Source organism: Phragmites australis, chromosome 5, assembly GCF_958298935.1.
Source record: "Phragmites australis chromosome 5, lpPhrAust1.1, whole genome shotgun sequence".
In the NCBI taxonomy this organism is placed as follows: domain Eukaryota; kingdom Viridiplantae; phylum Streptophyta; class Magnoliopsida; order Poales; family Poaceae; genus Phragmites; species Phragmites australis.
In genome coordinates, this window is record NC_084925.1 from 40,752,838 (window position 1) to 40,771,481 (window position 18,644).

General features: G+C 45.6%; 2 protein-coding genes across 2 annotated transcripts; one reads left to right on the forward strand and one right to left on the reverse strand.

Annotated features, from left to right (window-relative positions):
* Positions 1-1,135: 1,135 nt before the first annotated feature.
* Positions 1,136-2,920, reverse strand: LOC133917687 (aspartyl protease family protein At5g10770-like). The gene is made up of 2 exons (XM_062361559.1): positions 2,747-2,920; positions 1,136-2,656 (listed from the first exon to the last, which is right to left on the reverse strand). The coding sequence occupies exons 1-2, from the start codon at positions 2,880-2,882 to the stop codon at positions 1,437-1,439; spliced, it is 1,356 nt and encodes a 451-aa protein (XP_062217543.1). The 5' UTR covers positions 2,883-2,920; the 3' UTR covers positions 1,136-1,436.
* Positions 2,921-13,355: 10,435 nt separating this feature from the next.
* Positions 13,356-18,295, forward strand: LOC133919689 (aspartyl protease family protein At5g10770-like). The gene is made up of 3 exons (XM_062364160.1): positions 13,356-13,545; positions 16,046-16,592; positions 17,015-18,295. The coding sequence occupies exons 1-3, from the start codon at positions 13,371-13,373 to the stop codon at positions 17,742-17,744; spliced, it is 1,452 nt and encodes a 483-aa protein (XP_062220144.1). The 5' UTR covers positions 13,356-13,370; the 3' UTR covers positions 17,745-18,295.
* The last annotated feature ends 349 nt before the right edge of the window (positions 18,296-18,644 follow it).

Consider the following 18,644-nt stretch of genomic DNA (forward strand, 5'->3'; position numbering starts at 1 on the left):
CGTCAAGTTTGGAGATGGCTCCGTCGTCAACATCCTTGGCTGCGGTACCGTGGTGTTCATGGGTCACGGCGGCGAGCATCGAGCCTTGACCGGCGTCTACTTCATACCGCAGCTACGCAGCGACATCATAAGCTTGGGTCAGCTCAATGAGAACAAGTGCCAGGTCCTCATTGACGATGGCATCCTTCGCATTTGTGATCCTCAGCGATGCCTCCTTGCCAAGGTCAAGCGCAGCGTCAACTGTCTGTATGTGCTGCGGCTAGATTTGGCACAACCGGTGTGATTTGGGTGATTTCTAGTAAACTCATGAAAAGACCATAGAGTAGGACTTATATCTCTACCCGCGGGGTAGCATACTGACAGCCAAGTATCAGTTATGACTTTAAGTAAATCTTGTTTGCACAAAACTTACAATTCAAGGCATAATCCATTGTTCAAGTTGTAAATAAGTGTATCTTGATGTTCTAGGTGGATGTTTAACTTAACAGTCTCTACTGAAACATTGGTATATCAAACAACAGCGGGAAACTGATAATTCTCTATGGGACTTTGAGATCTAGTGGAGGATTGTTACAATTATTATGGTCAACCCACGTAATAATTCCTAATAAATCTCAAAGACTCATATTATGGAGATGTGACATATATTGAGACCCACACTCTATTAGTACCATATTGCTAATGGAGGTAGATGTGAGGGTTTTCTCCATATATATATGCAATGACCCCACCTCATTGGGTACACATACAATATAGACTGTTAATTAAGAGTAGCCCTAAAATTAGGAACGCTCTCAATTACATGAGTCTATGTAAGAATTAGGGTTTTGCCTCTTTCTCTCTCGATTGTGTTGCCGCTGTAGTCTATTCTATCCCGGCGTCAGCGTGCACCGGTGAATGGAAGAGCAGGTCTCTAAAACCCTCGCTCTTGAGATCTTATACCGAGAGAGAGCGAGTAAGGTTTTGGGGAAATACTTCGCGCGACTGTTTAAGTTCTTCACTACGGCTCCTCTTCCTAGTTGCTTGGGCGCTGCCCGCTGTCATCGTCAACAAACTCATAGCGTCATCAGTAGGATCGATCGCGTCGTTAACACAGTGCAACCAGTATCTTCAGCAACCTTCACAACACATGACCAATACGTAAAAAATATGTTACTTGTACTTTATTTACTGCGATTTTTAATTTTGAATATAGTAGATCTAGTCATATGTTGTATTTTCGTACACATGTCTAGATTATGCTCTGATGATATAATCATATCATTTTATCAGTTTTTACTCATAAATTATTTATAAATTAAAATAAACTTAAATATACCTTATTTTCCAACCCCTCCCTTATTTCGCAACCACAAACAAGTAGACAACCACGCGAGAGAAGCCTATCGTGCTACCTCCCCGCAGTGTGGTAGGGACAATGTCCTTACGCGCGCCGATCAGCAAGCCCCAGCCCGGAACCCCACGGCGCCCTGGCCGACGTCGTACAGCACTTCGAGCGTCCGCTGTTGCACGTTGCCGATGATGCAGAGGGAGCCGTCGTCGCTGTTGCCCGCGAAGGCAAGGCAGTTGTCCAAGATGATTCCGTGGGGGTCGAGGTCGACGACCGCGTCCCCGGAGAACACCAGCGCGACGGTCGGTATGCTGACGCTGCTATGGCCGCTGAAGTCGAAGCACGTGTCGAGGATGCCGCTGGGCTGCGCCGGCGGGTACTGCTTCATCCTGGCCTTGAACGCCGACGACAGCGCCGAGTACGCCGTCGCCGGAAGCCGCGTGATGACCGTGCCGGAGTCCATGAGCGACCCGGCGGAGAAGACCGAGGGCGGCACGTTGAGCTGCTTCCCGCCCACCCTGATGGCCTTAAGGAGCACGCCGTAGAACGTCGGGTTCCGGCTGCTCCTGAGCATCGGCGTCTTCACGAAGCCCGAACTTCCAGCGCCGAGCGTGAGGAACCCTGAGGAGCCTGGAGTCGACGGGAGGCAGTACGAGAAGGCCTTGCCGAACGTCCCCGCCGTCTGCGACACGAGCGACTGCGCGCCGCCGCCGAGCCCCATGAGCCCGTCGGCTTGGTCGTTGAAGCCCGACTCGGCGTTGCTGCACCCGAACTGGAAGCTCTTGACGGCGTTGGAGCCCAGGGCGAGCGTGTCGGAGCTGTACGTCCCTGTCGTGCTCGATCCGTCGCCGTAATTGACAATGTACTGGCACTTGGAGCTCACGCAGCCGTTGCCCTCCTGGCCGAGCTGCGCGCAGGTTCCCGAGCTGCAAGAGAACGGGGAGTACGTGCTCGACGCTTTGGGATCGAAGCGGGGGTCCGCCTGGGAGTGGCACTGCGAGCACGGTCTGCACTGCACCCATGACACGTCGCTGCCGGTGTCTATGAGCAATGTTTGGGTCACGGCCGGCGAGCCTATGCCGACGGTGATCACGTACTCCAACGTGTTCAGGGAGGTGCCCAGGGTGGTCGGCACGGTGGCATCCGATTGCTGGACGTCACCGGCGCGGCCCGTGGCACCGGAGAACTTCCGTAGGATGTAGCTAGCTCGGAGCTGGTCACGGCGGAGAATCTCCTCCAAGGTTGGCATCTTCTTGGAAAGCACCGGCGAGCACGGACCGTAACGGTGGTGCAACGGCACCGTGGCGCCACCGGAGGACGGAGTAGCTGAAACAATAAAATCATGGGAAGGATTACTACAACCGTGCACAGAACAACCAAGTGAAACTGTACGCGCGTGCAGGGAGAGTGCCGCACCTTTGGGGTCGGTGCAGACGGCGTCAGTCTTCAGAGAACCGGTGGCAAGAACCTTGTAGCTGCGATCATCACCTGCATGAGCAGTGAGAGTGTGATAGCTGCACAAGAGAAGCAGAAGCTTCGAAACAGAGGCCATGACTGGCTGGTACTTGCTTCCCAGGCAATGTTGCAGCAGCTGAGATGTAGTGAGTTGCAGCTCCAGAATGCCAACCTGCTTATATAGAGGAGTGACATGCACGGGGCCGGGGTGCCCGGCACGTACGCAACTAGGCTTCTTGGATGGGGTCTCGTGGTAGACTAGGTAACGGTGGCGTGCATACATGGGGACGATCGAATCGGTCAAGACGTGCGGTCCTCTCCTAACGAATGTTTCCGCCTTGATCGGCGCACAAAAGCGCCGGTTTTGAATCCTTCGCGATAAGATTGGACGTTCCTCGATATGTTGGATTGGGCAATAATGTCTGTCTTGCTCTTTTACCCAACCAGCTGAAGTCTTGTTCGGACTTCGGAGCGCTCAACAGCTTACACCTTGTTTGGAGCGCATGAATTCCACTAGATTTCTGCGAAAAATATATTGTTTTCTTTCTTTTTTTGTGAAAATTTGGTGCTGTTAACGGGTTCAGTGAGAACAGGAATGAATGCATAACTGTTTCCAAAAAAAGAGAACAGGAATGCATAAACAATGGAGTCCATCCGATACACTACTTAAAAAACTATTTTTCGAGATATTTAGGTAATTTTTTACAGACGATTTGTTCAAAAAAAACGTCTGACCAATTGACGAAAGACTCCTGCGGTTACGAACCGCCTGTGAAAATATATTTTCACAGACGTTTTCTTATATGAACCGCCTGTGATAAAATTATCATAGACGGTTCATATAAGAAACCGTCTGTAAAAATGGTCATTTTCACAGGCGGTTCACATAAGGAATCGTCTGTGGAAATGATCATCTATTAAAAAATTCATAACTTTTGTATATGAAGTTGGATGAGAAAAAAATCTATATAAAAATTGTAGTTCTCGATGAGATCTACAACTTTGTAGTTGACATTTTTTTTATTTGAAGTCATTTAGATATTCAAATAATCGTTTGAAGTTTTAAATAATTATTTGGGCATCAAAATGACTTGAAATGAAAAACTTTTCAACTACAAAGTTGTAGATCTCGTCGAGGGCTACAATTTTCATATAAACTTTATCCTCATCCGACTTTGTATGAAAATGTTATGAATTTTTAAGAAGTTGTCATAACTTTTTCATGCGAAGTCGGATGAGGATAAAATTTATATGAAAATTATAGCCCTCGACGAGATCTACAACTTTGTAGTTGAAAAGTTTTTTATTTGAAGTCATTTAGATACCCAAATAGTTATTTAAAATTTCGGATTGCAGATATCAAAAGAATTACATATACTTATATGTTCAGTAGTCGTTTTCTGGTGTGATGGTTGGGAGGGTTCGCGCGACCCGACAGGTTTCAAGTTCGAGTGCCAAAAATCACGTAACGCGCGTATTTCACGCGAAAAAACTTGTGACTTGCGACTTGCGATCACGTGGGGTTCCTGGTCGGTCAATTTTTTTTTTTTGCTTTTTTTCGATTCAAAAAATATCGATTGAGGGATCGATTATCGCAGGCGGTCCGTTTAAGGAACCGTATGTGAAAACCTATTTTCACAGGAATCGACTGTGGTAATAGATTTACACAGGCGGTCACTTTTGCGCCTGTGAAAATCATTCATTTCTACAGGCCTTCGATCGCAAACGGTTGCACTAAACGGCTGTAAAAATTGGTTATAACCCGTCCCTAAAAATAATTTTTTAGTAGTGATAGTGTGAAATTATAATGACCGCCCAGTAAACTAACAATTCCACCGTTCTCATTCTGTCCCCTTGCGTTGCGGCGTTGTTCACATGAGGTCCATCCACTTTTATTTTTTCACTCCTATTAATCATGTTTTGATTCTAATAATTTTTGTGTTTCAATCGGGCTTTGAAGTGAGAACATATATGTTTGGGTAGCAGACTCGGGCCCATCCGCTAGAGTGAAATTATAATACTTTTTTAGTTAAAAATACTTATTTTAGACATGATGTGACCTTTGATTATTATTTTCTACTATAATATATTTATAAACTCTAATAAATTTATAAATTATGAAAGTGTTTGAAAGACAAATATACACATATAATTTTCATGTTTTTAAATTAAATATTATAGAAATTATCAATAGTCAAATTTTAAAAGTTCAATCGAACCTTGTGTGGTTAGGTATTTGTGAGAGTTGACCGGAGAGAGTAGCCATTAGTAAACTACATTTCCTTTGTTTTCTGTGTCCCGTTATGGTTAGGTATTTGTGAGGTCGCATTTCGCGGAAAGTCCCGACCGGTTCGGCAACACGTCATGTCCCTCGCCGTCGTAGAATCAATATAATGCAGTACGTTCTCCGGTCTCCGGCCCGGCCTTTCAAAAGAACAAGTTAAAGACCAAGACCCCAACCTTTCAAAAGAACAGCTAATTAGCCTTAGAAAAAAAGGGCCTTAGAAAAAAAGGGTCAATGGGTCAACCATGGATAGTAACATTGGACAAGTAGTGCACAACCAAACAATGATCAATCTCTCTATTCGCAGCCTCTCCTGCCCCTCTTGACGGATCAGTGACCAATGCGAACTAGAACGTATATTAAAGTTGCTTTCTTGGCCCATTTCCTGTTATGCGCTTGACTTCTCACGCGTGAGTACGAGCCCTGTGTAACTATCTGACGTTCTCCTTCGCATCTTGCGGATGCAACGCGGAAACGCGATGGACTTTGTTTGCGCCAGTATTTATCATCCTTGAAGACAAAAGACGTAGAGGTAATGTTGCAGTGGGGATGCACCATGGTGGTAAAGTCGATTATATAAATAATTATTTAAAGTACAATACATGGTCATTAATTATATGTTTTGAAGAGAAAAACTCGATATTTTATACAGATGTAGGGCTCCCTTAAAATAATAGTCTCATATCTTATTTTGTCTTAATTAATCTTAAATGATAATTACAATGAGAATATGTCTAAAATCTAATCATAAGGATCTCGGTGAGTTCTCTTTGGGTTCTAAATTCTAAAATCTTATCGGATGAATCTAATCATGATATGATTTTGTTGTGGATCTTAATGAGTTGTTTCTGCTCCTATCCAACTAGATCTGCTCTGTACTGCCTATCCGGCTTCTGGCTTGGAGTTTGATTGTCTCACTTCAACTCCATTTAGACATGCCCTCTCCCCTTCTTATATAGTCAGATCAATAAGACAAATTACAGTGTAACATTTTTAGATTATATTATTTCTAAATATCTATTAGACTTTTTCCTAATATGATGATAGTTTCCGTGTAGAACACGATAAGCTATCATGCCTTATCTAACTCGTGGCGGTTATGAAACCTACCGCACCGAGTTAAAGACACGTGTACGATAGATACTTGTTCTAAAAATATACCATATTTTTATTAAACTAATATAATTATTTATTATTTATTCCTCGCATCGATCGCACGGCCGAACCCGATAATCTATTAATTCCTGCCACAGTGTTTCTCTTGCTCTCACAGTGGAAAACGGGCTGCTGTTTCTGTGGAAATTGTGCGTGCGCTGAGCTTTCGCCTTGCTCGAGTTGGGTGTTCGCTGGCTTTGTTTTGCACCGGGGATTCCTCTACAGTGGCGCGGGCATATATGCGAGCGAGTGCGACGTGCGACGTGCGCATATCTGAGAGAGATACGTCTGTGTACGCACTGTGTGATTATTTGAGCATTTGCCGTCGACCCCTTGAGATGGATATGACGAGCTTTTCAGGAGGTGTGCTAGCTTCGCCGGGCACCGAATGCCTCCTCCGTCAGAGAAGTTGCCGCAGAAGCTGATGCCCTCTCACTCTCAGTCCTTTGTAGCTCTGTTTTTTTTTTTCTGTTAACCAAGAAATGAATGAAACAGTTGTGATATTTTGTCGCCGAACAGTAGCTAATCCTCTAAAGGCTAGCCCCGGATTCGGCTTGTAATGAATGCGTGAGCGCGGGCAAGATTAAAACGACTCGTGCTGTTCTGGAGACAGGCAGGCAATGACACAGACGCTTTTGAGCACCATCTTCTTCCTCCTCACGTCTCTCCCTCACCTCTTCTGGTTCCAGTTTGATTCGTGGATGCGTAACCGATCTCGACGGTGAACTGCACCGTCGGGAACGTCACAAGTGGTATCAAAGCCTCCCTCCGCCTCTCCGCTGTCGTCTCCGACCTGGCACCATTGACGAAGCCGACCAAGCTCGAAGCCCAGATGGCGACATCGATCGAGGGATTGGTGAAGCAGTTTCAAGGTTTTGAGCTCATGATGCAGCAAACGCTGGACAAGCACATCATGTATGCACCGGATTTACTATGTGAAAAAAGAATATGGATGGCAGGTGCTAATCTTTATGGGTGATGAGTTTCACGCTTATCATTCTGAACGTATCACTGATGAGTCGTCGTAGGTGATAGTTACAGATTCATTACCAATATGATCATAGATGATAAATCATAACTTGATCTGTTACCAATTGAAAGGATCGAATAGCCCAAGAGGGGGGTGAATTGGGATATTAATTTTTTTTAATTAACTACTGCTTGACCAAATAAAACTTATAAGAAACGCAAGTAAGGAATTTTAACTAGCACAAGATAGCTAACCACGCAAGAATTAACTAAGAAAGACAATTCCTAAGAAGAACTTGCAATAATAACAAAGCTCAAAATAAGATGCAAGAAAGTAAAGAGTTGGAGAAGACAACACCGATTTTTTTCCCGAGGTTTCGAGAAGTTGGCACTTCCCCCTAGTCCTCGTTGGAGCATCCACCAAGGATGTCGCTCCCCCTTGAGTCACCAAGGCTCAAGTGCTCCCTCTTGATTATCCCTTCTCCATCTCCGGATTGGCGGGTATCAAACCAAGTACATCCTCTTTTTCCGGGGCTCCCACAATTGCTCCAAGAGCTCACCGAGAAATCCTCCGATCACCAAGACCGTCTAGGTGTTGCCAACCACCAAGAGTAACAAGCCTCAAGCTTCACTTGACAAAGACCAAGCCTAGACAACAGCTAGATGCACACTTGTTACTCTCCAAGCACTCAAAGAAGCCCTTAATCCTCAACTAAGAACTTAAAATGGACACAAGTGCTCCCTCTCTTGCCTCTAAATGACACACCAAGTGTATGAGCTGCTACAGGGTCGCAAGAGCGACTGTTGAAACCAACTGAGTGGGTATTTATAGCCTAGAGATCAAAAATTAGCCGTTGGTTAACCACTCTCATTTTACTGTAATCACCGGATAATCCGCTGGCTATATCCTTAAGATCACCGGATAGTCCGGTGGGTTCAAACCCAGAGCCAGCTGTCACTAGCCGTTGCACGGCAACATTTGTCCGGTGATAAACTCCGGTGAACAACAGTCAACACCGGATAATCCTGTGAACGTAATTTTCCACTGTGGCCCGAAGCAATGCTCTCTGCAAGAAATAGTCCGGTGTTCATATTATGCATTCACCGGATAATCCGGTGGGTACAAAATTATTTTTCTCCGAAAATTTTCTCTGCTGGAAAAGCTCCGGTGGTCACCGGACTTTCATCACCGGATATTCCGGTATAACACTTCTGAAATTTTTCATATAATTCGGATGCCTCAATTAGTGTTTATCCGGTGAGTATTAGACATCCATCAGAGGATAATCCGGTGAATAAATGTTTTGTGAGCTTGTCCAATTCAACTCTCTTTGAGCTCTAATTCCTTGACAGCTTCACCATGGACTTGTATGCTCTACCTAGTGCTAGAATTTAATAAGTGTGCATCATCTACGTCTAGACTCACTAAGTCAAGCTACTACTTTTAGCCCCCCTTTATAGTACGGTCAAAAGACAAAAAGAAAAGGAGACCTATACTACTCTAAGTATCCTCCATCTCCTTTGTGACACTTAGAACTAGAAGATCCTTAGTCTTAAAGCATATGTCCTTTGATTGTCCATATAAGCACTTTAGGGACCAAGATTAACCAAATGTCATTGTATACTGAATTTTTGATTCCCTTCAAAACAAATTGTTAGTCACAGTAATATGGTTGTCATTAATCACCGAAACACTTACCACTTACCTAGGGGCCTAGATGCTACACCAATGAATATCATATGTGACGGATCGTCTCTACCCATTATCTATAACTAAATATAAGTGACGAGTTGTAACAGTGATGTATCACTTATGACTGATAAACGTGTTTCACATTTTTTTACATGAAAAGGTTAAAAAAAAATCACCCGAGAGCCACTCTAATACAAGGCCCATCGCATATGCACAATCCACATTATTTTCAAACATATTTCGGTCTTTGTATTTTATGGGACTCGAACTCATGTCCAGGGTCTCGCACGCAACTCTCTTACCACCTTAGCTATCAAATTGGATTTTGGCACTGGGTTTCATCAGATTCGCGTTGCGATTGGAGATGAATTCAAAATAGCTTTCCGCACACACAATGAGTTGTATGAGTTCTTGGTTATGCCCTTTGGTTTCACCAACGTGCCGGCTACTTTTCAGAGTATCATGCACCATACATTTGCAGAGCTGTTGCATCGTTGTGTGCTGGTTTTTATGGACGATATCCTAAGTATATAGCAAGTCTCTGAGCGAGCATCTCGACCATCTCAGGCAAGTGTTTTCCATCCTTTGGGAGCATCGTTTTCTGATCAAACCTTTGAAGTGTGTGTTTGCATAGACCTCTATTGAATACTTGGGTCACTGCATTTGTGCATCTGGAGTTGCCACCGAGCCTTCAAAGATTGCTATTGTGGCTAATTGGTCTCGCCCTTCTTCAGTTAAGCACCTCTGCAGCTTTCTTGGCCTCATCGGCTATTACAGGCGCTTCATCAAACATTATGTATTGATCAGTTGGCCGCTGACCCTTTTGCTCAAAAAGGTACACCCTTTCAATGGACACGTGCTACTGAGGACACCTTTTAACTTCTGAAACAATCTCTGGTGCAAGCACCCATTCAGGCTATTCTTTTTTTTCGAGAACACGCCTTGGTGCGTTGTTTCATTAAGAGGAAAGCAGAAGTACAGATTACACTGAAGGAAATAAAGGGCGGCCGGTAGCGTCGTCCGACAACACAGTAACAAACTAAAACCGACAACACGGCCAGTGACGCACTGACCAAAGAAAAACACGACACTAGAGCCCGAGCAGCTGCGCTAGAGGCCTATTTCCAGCCTGAATCCAGCAGCGACCTTCGTCTCGAACCAGATTACAAAGCTCTCCGGGCAGCAGACATGCGCGGTTGAAAGCCCGCCGATTCCTCTCCTTCTAGATGCACCAAATACTAAGGAGGAATAGGGCGTCGAAACCTTGCCTGGAGACCTTTGGCACTCGTTTGCGAGTCGGTAACCACCAATCAGCCAGCTCCATCTCCGCTTGCGGAGTGAAGCGTTGCAGATTAACAGAATGAAGAAGGTGGAGCCACACTTCTCTGCTAAAGACGCACCCGAGGATTAAGTGTTGTATTGTCTCGGGCGCCTGGAGGCAGAGCGAGCAGGGGCCACCGTTTCTCAGATTATGTCGCTGCAAGCGGTCATTAGTCCAACATCGACCGAAGAGCACAAGGCAGAAGAAGAACTTGCACCTCAGCGGGGCCTTCATCTTCCAGAGCTCTTTGGCGCCCGGGAGCACGGTTTGCCCATGGAAAAAGGCTATTCTCAATTTCTCTAAGACCTTTGTGGTCGAGACTGACGCTAGCGACTTGGGCATTGGCGCCGTGCTCATGCAGGAGGGGCACCCCATCTCTTTTCTCAGCTAAGCTTTACGTGACAAGAACAAAGCACTGTCTACATACAAAAAGGAATGTATGGCCATTTTCATGGCGGTGGAGAAATGGCGCCCATACCTGTAATATGGGGAGTTTTTTATTTGGGCTGATCATCGCAGCCTATTGTTTCTCACTGAGCAGCGTGCTTCCACTCGTCTCCAGCAGAAGGCTATTTTGAAACTGATGGACTTGAACTTCAAAATTCAGTTCAAGAAGGGTTGTACCAATAATGCTGTTGATGCCTTATCTCGCCATCCTGAGCACTCTCTAGTGTTGGCTATCTCATCTAGTTCTCCTTCCTGGCTTGAGCGTCTGACTGAAAGCTATGTCGATGACCCCCATTGTCAGCTACTTTTCACTGAATTAAGCCTTTTCGACTCCAATGAACAAGGGTTCTCTTTTCAGAATGGGGTCATTCGTTTCAAAGGCCGTGTATGGGTGGGCACTAACACATTGGCCCAACGTCGTATTCTACAAGCACTACATGCCAGTGCCATCGGTGGACACTCTGGTTTCCATGCCATTTATCACCAGGTGAAATCATTGTTTGCTTGGCCTAAGCTAAAAGAAGATTTCCGGCAGTATGTTCAATCGTGTGAGGTTTGTCGGCAAGCTAAAGTGGAACATGTCAAGCTGTCTGGTCTTCTGGAACCGTTACCCATGCCACCTCAAGCCTGGAGCATGATCAATATTGATTTCATCGAAAGGCTACCCAAACCGCAACAATTCGGTGCCACCTTGGTGGCCATTGATAAATTCACGAAGTATGGTCACTTAATTCCCCTTTCTCATCTGTATACGGCGCTCCAAATTGCTCAGGTATATCTGAACCACATCTATAAACTTCACGGGTCGCCGCCTGGTATCATCTCGGATAGGGACCGGGTATTCACTAACCGTTTGTGGCAAGAGCTTTTTTGCCTCGCTGATAAACTTCACGGGTTGCCTCGCCGCACCAGACGCAGTGTTGCGCTACCTAATACACTCCGCCTACCTCTCCTTCGTGTCCGTGGACGTCACCCTTTTCTTCTCAGCCGGCCGTGTCCTGGCAACCTTTGATGGGCGGGCGTGAATGATTTTTCGGTGCACGGCCGCACGCGCACGGCCGATCGATCCATGAGGGCGGAACAGCTCACGCGGTTGGTGAGATGGCCACTTCCATTGCTGGTGTTCGTGTCGCCGGCCGGTTGGTGCGTGCCTGCCTGCTTCGGATCATTACCCTATCATTTCCATGCAGCAGTGTGTTGCGGTGTTGCCCCATCAGAGGCGTCAGGCTGAAGCTTCTGAGGGCAACCATTAGAGCTGCCCTGATGGAAAGATTCACCGGCTAATCAGATGCTAGCTAGATTCTCTTTTCTTCTCCAGTAACTGAACTGTATGCAATTCTCAGTGCTGCAGGAACATGATAATATGGTATGGTGTGACATGATCATATGATGCCGTTACATATGTCGATTAGCAAGTAGGTCCCTTTCTTGTACTTTTTCTGTGTTTCTGAACTGAGAGTGAGACTACGAGATAGTGGTACCTAGCTCTAAACGGCAAAAAAAAAAAAAATTAGAAAAAATATATGAGTGTATTTATCAAAATAGATAACATATTGTCGTATTTACAAATTTAGCATACGTATTCGGCGCATTATTTATCGAAAATAGATTTTCGGTATACCGTACGTCAAAAAACCCATATTCGGTACACCGTATGTCGAATACGGCACTGTAGCCCATATTCAGCACACAGTGTGCCGAATACCGGTATGCAGAATATAGCTTTTGCCTGCCGTGTGATCACATCAACTCACATCGCGATAGCACGGCAGACAAATGACATATTCAGCACACCGTGTGTCGAATACGGCACTGTAGCCCATATTCAGCACATGGTGTGCTGAATATGGGCTACATCCGTGTGTTGAATATATGCTATAGTTTCGTATTTGGCACACGGTGTACCGAATATGACTGGTTCTACGGTTTTTCGGCGTACAGTGTACCGAAATTCTATTTTTAGTAAATGATATGCCGAATACGAATGCTAAAATTATAAATACGATAATATATTGTCTATTTCAGCAAATATGCTCATGTATGTTATCTAATTTTAAATTTTTACCAGCTTTAAACAAGTTGTTATCTAGAGGCCTGTGCTAGTGGGAACTACTTTGATGCTCGCTCCAGCCACTTTTTTTTTTTAACATATGTTAGGAGCTCTGCTCATTCAGTTCGGCGAGGAGAAAGAGTTCGAATACAACACCGATCCACCAAGAGCATTTGGTAACCACCGCAGTCTACGATTTGTCAAAACTTGTACGACCGATGCTAGACGCCATTTATCAGTGATGGGAGTTCTATTTAGCTAGACAGGTGCGCTTAACGGTGCTTAATTGGGCCTGGTTAGCAGAAGCCGGCTTCATAATTGTGCACCTAACTTGGCTTCTGGGTTGCAGAAAAGTAGCTCTTGCTTACCATCTCGCTACATACATCAGAACACTCCTAATTTTGAGGTGAACAATACCACTACAAGCCATCGACATCAGAAGCTTCCAAACAGAAAAAAGTTTTTTTTTTCCTGAAAAGAAGTTAAAAGGTCTGATGCCTGATCCTGGTACGGCCTTAGCAGAAATAAGCAATTGTAGCAGTACTGCAGTAGTCAGGTGGTTGGAAATGGATTAAAATTTAAAACAGACCATTTCAACTGCTGAAAGTGAAAGCTACGATGGAATTCCCAACCAGAAATGGCGCTCAGAATCTCTATAAAAGGGCCATGAGGTGGCCGGGCTTCTATTGTTATAGAGCCACAGGCCACAGCCACCGCAAGGAGGAGAGGAAGCTTTCAGATAAGATGGCGTTGCTTCTTCCTCTTCTTGCTCTCTCGCTGCTCTTTGCAGTGGGCACTCCTATCAGAGATATCACCGATGCTTGCTCGTCAGAAGTAAAGGGTACTGCTCAGCCTTCGTTTTTTTTTTTTTTTTTGCTGATTCTTTCATGTTCTGTTGCCATTAGTTAGCTCTGGTTCCTGCATGTAATTCAGACGTACTTATAAACGTTATAGCATACATCAGTACTGAACTTAGACAGCACTTCTTCTTTTTTGCCCTTTCGAAGAAAAAGTATAGGCGGCATTAGATTTATAGTTTCCAGATGTTTACCAGTAATATTGAGGTGATGGACCTGAAATTACGATGACAAATATCATGGCTCGAGCTCAACTTTTTTGTGTAAAAACATTTCCAAGCAGAGGCTGAACTCGTTGCCATGTCCATGACAAGCGTAAGTGCCTAACTGTCTGAAAGTTGACAGCTAGGGTGGGAGCCAAAGGACAAACCAGATCGAATCTTTTCAAGCCGCCTACTGTGTTAACTCTTTTCGCCACCAGGAAAATTAAAATATCGGCAACAGTACAAAAGCACGTTAGGTACACGTATGCTCGGTAGATTACTCATACTTTTTCATGGTTTCATTCCATCACCACCAGCACGAAAGCGTAGCTAGGTATGTATTTTCTGATGGCCAATTGTTGCTTAGCTTCGTGAAGATAGCCTGGCTGGTGTTTGCACTAGATACTTTTCCTCTGCAAGCATGCATACATATATACTTTCTATTCAGCCGAATAAATCGCTTCTTAGAATCCATCTGTTTATTTGGCAATTGCCATTTTTAAATGAGTCTGATAAGATCAAAGCTAGCTCTAATTTAAGGCCTTTTTGGAAGCCATCTATCACACGGTCCCAATCGAATCGATGGCCCATTGGCCATTCAGTGACGTACTCCAAAATACGAAGTTCAGATGAACTGTGCTTCTCCTCCCGTGAAACCAACCAACCAATCGTTTCCCACAGCCAACCACCATCCGTATCTATGATCTATCATGTCGGCAAAGAATGGCCGTCGAAATGGCCAGCGGATGCATGCTGCGCCAGAGACGGCCGGACACGCATAGCTTTCAATGCCGATCGAGATGCAGATGCCATGCATTCGATCGCCATGAAGGAGATGCCTCCTTCAATTTCTCCTTTCTTCCCCATGAGCCCGTGCGCATGTACCCACACGGCATCATGTTCATGTCTACCAGAAATGTGGTTCCGTGATTCGGCTAGATGTGTGTAGCCAATGAACCATCCCTGGGTTGCAGTGGTCCAGCTTCCTTTTGGAAATTGAAGTAATGGGTTCTCCAATCATCCAGCGTAGTACAGTTTTCTTTCTTCTTCTTTTGGGAAAAATATCTTTTTTTGGGGGGGGGGGGGGGGAGGGGGGTTATGTCTTTTCCACAGAAAAATAAGGTGCATATTACAAGTGCATGGTTTGTACTTATGCACAAAAGTCACTGAAGACGTGTTCAGACGGATGGTCCTTGTGAGTTGTGACAAACTGGCAACCACTCCAATTATCCATAATGTTTTTTTCCTTTTCAACTAGGATCCATTATTAGTGTCGTGTTAACTACCAACTAAACGCATCCTCTTCATTTCTTTTTTGACTCTCTCTCTCTCTCTCTCTCTCTCTCTCTCTCTCTCTCTCTCTCTCTCTCTCTCTCTCGTGTTGCATGTTCGTTAGTGAAAGCACCCCTAGCTTAAACGAGATAGTAAAAACTTAATCTTGAGTGCTCTTGATGATCAAGTGTTCTAGGGCTAATATTACGCGCTCCATGGATCGAACATGTGCTCAAACTTAACCGATGAAGTAATATCACGTGATTGCCCAATTTGTCTCGAAGCTATACGTGTGGAAATTAACTAGCACAAGATTGAATGTCTTGTTACTCATCAAGTACGGGCCGTACTGTCTACAACTTCAAGTCAATAATAGACTTGCTGCCAACCACCTGTAACACGTCTTGGTTTCTCCTGGTCCGCCCGTCTACACTGTAAGCCATTCTCGTGATAGCCTTTAGGGGCTGATTGGTGTTTGCCTTCAATATTTGGGTGCTGGTCATCAAGTTGTACGTACACGCTACATGATACATATATACACTGTATGGGTGTACCACGTCATGTGATTGCCACTCACAAGTCACAAGTCCCACCTGTAAAATAACGTAGTATTGCATGATTTTTTTTTTATCATGTATCGTCTGTCATCCAAAACTCCTTGGACTAATAATTAATCTGATCTCAGGCCTGGTCATGCCAGTTCCAAATCTGATGGCTGCTCTGCATGTTCCGAGACAATCTAAAACTCTATTAGTCCAAGTTCACAGTAACATTAGAAAATTATATGCACCAGTGTCTAATTACGAGAGTACTAAAAACTATGCGACAGCAACTGGTGCGGTAGGCTTAGTGCGTGTTCAGTGTCTTGGCGACGATGATGCACTGGAGGAAGGGATGCCTTTCTTGGCATGCATGCAGCAGCAAAAAAAATGTTGCAACTTTTGTCGCGGTCGCAGTAAGTCTGCACGAACTGACGGAGGTGAACAAACTACTACTTGCTGAACTGCAGATTTCCAGCACCTGAACAGCACCGGGCTCCACCTCGAGCTGCACCACCCGCAGAGCCCCTGCTCGCCGGCGCCGCTGCTGGCCGACCTCCCCTTCTCCGCCGTGCTCACCCACGACGACGCGCGCATCGCGTCGCTCGCCGCGCGCCTCGCCAAGAAGCCGTCCGCTCGGCCCACCTCGCTCGATGAGAACCGCGCGGCCGCCGCTGACGAGTCCTTGGCGTCCGTGCCGCTCAACCCGGGCACGTCGTTGGGCGTGGGCAACTACGTCACCCGCATGGGCCTCGGCACGCCGGCCAAGTCGTACGCCATGGTCGTGGACACGGGCTCCTCGCTCACCTGGCTCCAGTGCTCCCCCTGCGTCGTGTCCTGCCACCGCCAGGCGGGGCCGGTGTTCAACCCCAAGGCGTCGAGGTCCTACGCCTCCGTGCCGTGTTCCTCATCGCAGTGCAGCGACCTGACCTCCGCCACGCTCAACCCCGCCGCCTGCTCCTCCTCCAACGTCTGCATCTACCAGGCCAGCTACGGCGACAGCTCCTTCTCCGTCGGGTACGCAGTAATCTTAATTACCTCTCCAATCATAAATACTTGTTGTTTTTTTATTTTTTATGATCTTTGATGTTTAATTTTGACAATAATTTTTTATTAAAATATAGTTATAATATCTAATAAAAATATAATATTGTAAAAGTATTTTTTAAGATGAATCTATATATGTGATTTTTATATTTTAAAATTAAATATTTTAAAAGTTATTGACAATTAAAGTTTTAAAATTTTAACCGAATCTTAGTTAAAACGATAAGTATTTATAATTTGAGAAATTAATTCACTCGAACGTACACAATTTTTTAATGGTGCAGAGGGTAGAAGAAGTTTCTATTTTCTAAAAAGAACTACACGATTTTCCTAGATTGTCACTAACATAGATGCATGTGCAATGCTATATCTCCATGGCGTGCTACGCGCAGGTATCTGAGCAAGGACACCGTGTCGTTCGGCTCGAGCAGCATGCCCAACTTCTACTACGGCTGCGGGCAAGACAACGAGGGGCTCTTCGGTCGCTCGGCCGGGCTCATCGGCCTGGCGCGTAACAAGCTGTCACTGCTCTACCAGCTCGCGCCGAGCTTGGGTTACTCGTTCTCTTACTGCCTCCCAACGTCCTCGTCCTCCGGGTACTTGTCCATCGGCTCGTACAACCCGGGGCAGTACTCGTACACACCCATGGTGTCCAGCTCGCTCGACGACTCGCTCTACTTCATCAAGCTGACCGGGATAACGGTCGCCGGGAAGTCGCTGTCCGTGTCATCGTCTGCTTACTCAAGCTTGCCGACGATCATCGACTCTGGCACGGTGATCACGCGCCTGCCCACGGGCGTGTACTCTGCGCTGAGCAAGGCGGTGGCTGGGGCCATGAAGGGAGCGCGGCGCGCGTCGTCGTTCTCCATCCTCGACACGTGTTTCCAGGGCCAGGCCTCGCAGCTGCGCGTGCCAGCGGTCAACATGGCCTTCGCCGGCGGCGCGGTGTTGAAGTTGGCGGCGCGGAACCTGCTCGTGGACGTGGACAGCGCCACGACGTGCCTGGCTTTCGCGCCCGCCAGGAGCGCGGCCATCATCGGGAACACGCAGCAGCAGACGTTCAGCGTCGTCTACGACGTCAAGAACAGCAAGATCGGGTTCGCAGCCGGCGGCTGCCGCTGAGAAGCTACACGCATGCGCGGACTTGGGTAACTAAACGGGCAACGCATTCGCTTTCTGAAATCTAAACTCTTCATTTTGACCATGCAAGCTCCGTACAGTAGATGCATGTGGATGACATGTAAGAAATATACAACGGAGCTGATTAAAAAGTGTTGCTCAAGCACCTAGCTCGGTGTGTGCACGTATTATTACCTCGTTGTGACACAAAAATACACCCAAAACACATAGGAGTAAAGCTAGCTATTTATATTGTTCAGGCCAATTATGTGAAAGTGAAAAATGCATGACACTCTAAAGAAGATTACAATTCACATAGCCAGGATATAGCATGCAGCTGCTCATGTAATTCTTAATTTGGCAAGTACTGGTAAAAAAATATTTACTTCGTGCAGTGTAGGTAAATTAAATTAAGGGCTGTGTGTGTGCGCGCGTGTTTCAGAGTTTGCTCCTTAGAACTTCCAAGGGTTCCTCCCTTTTATACAGTGAAAATATTGTAACCGCAATATATGATGTATGCATATGTACTTATTTGAGCAACAGATATTTATTTATATAGTGTATTAACGAAATGAAAATGGTTTGTGGTGACTTTAGTTACCTTTCTTAGCACTGAATACAAGATTATTTTCGTAACTCCAGAAATATAGTAAAAATTCTTCTGTACTTTTGCACGATATATGATCGGACATGGGCCGAACAAGTGGTTAGCAAAGTGCAACTACTGCTTATTACGAGGAGAATAAAGAGAGAAACTTTAGCTGTTCGAATGTTGCAGTCTTCAATAATTGCAGCACGGAAGAAAAGCGAGACAGCGTAAGTACTGCTTTTCCGTTATGAACCGAAAAGATATTGAATGACGCATTCTTTTACGTCCGAGCATATTCAGTTGCCCGTGCAACA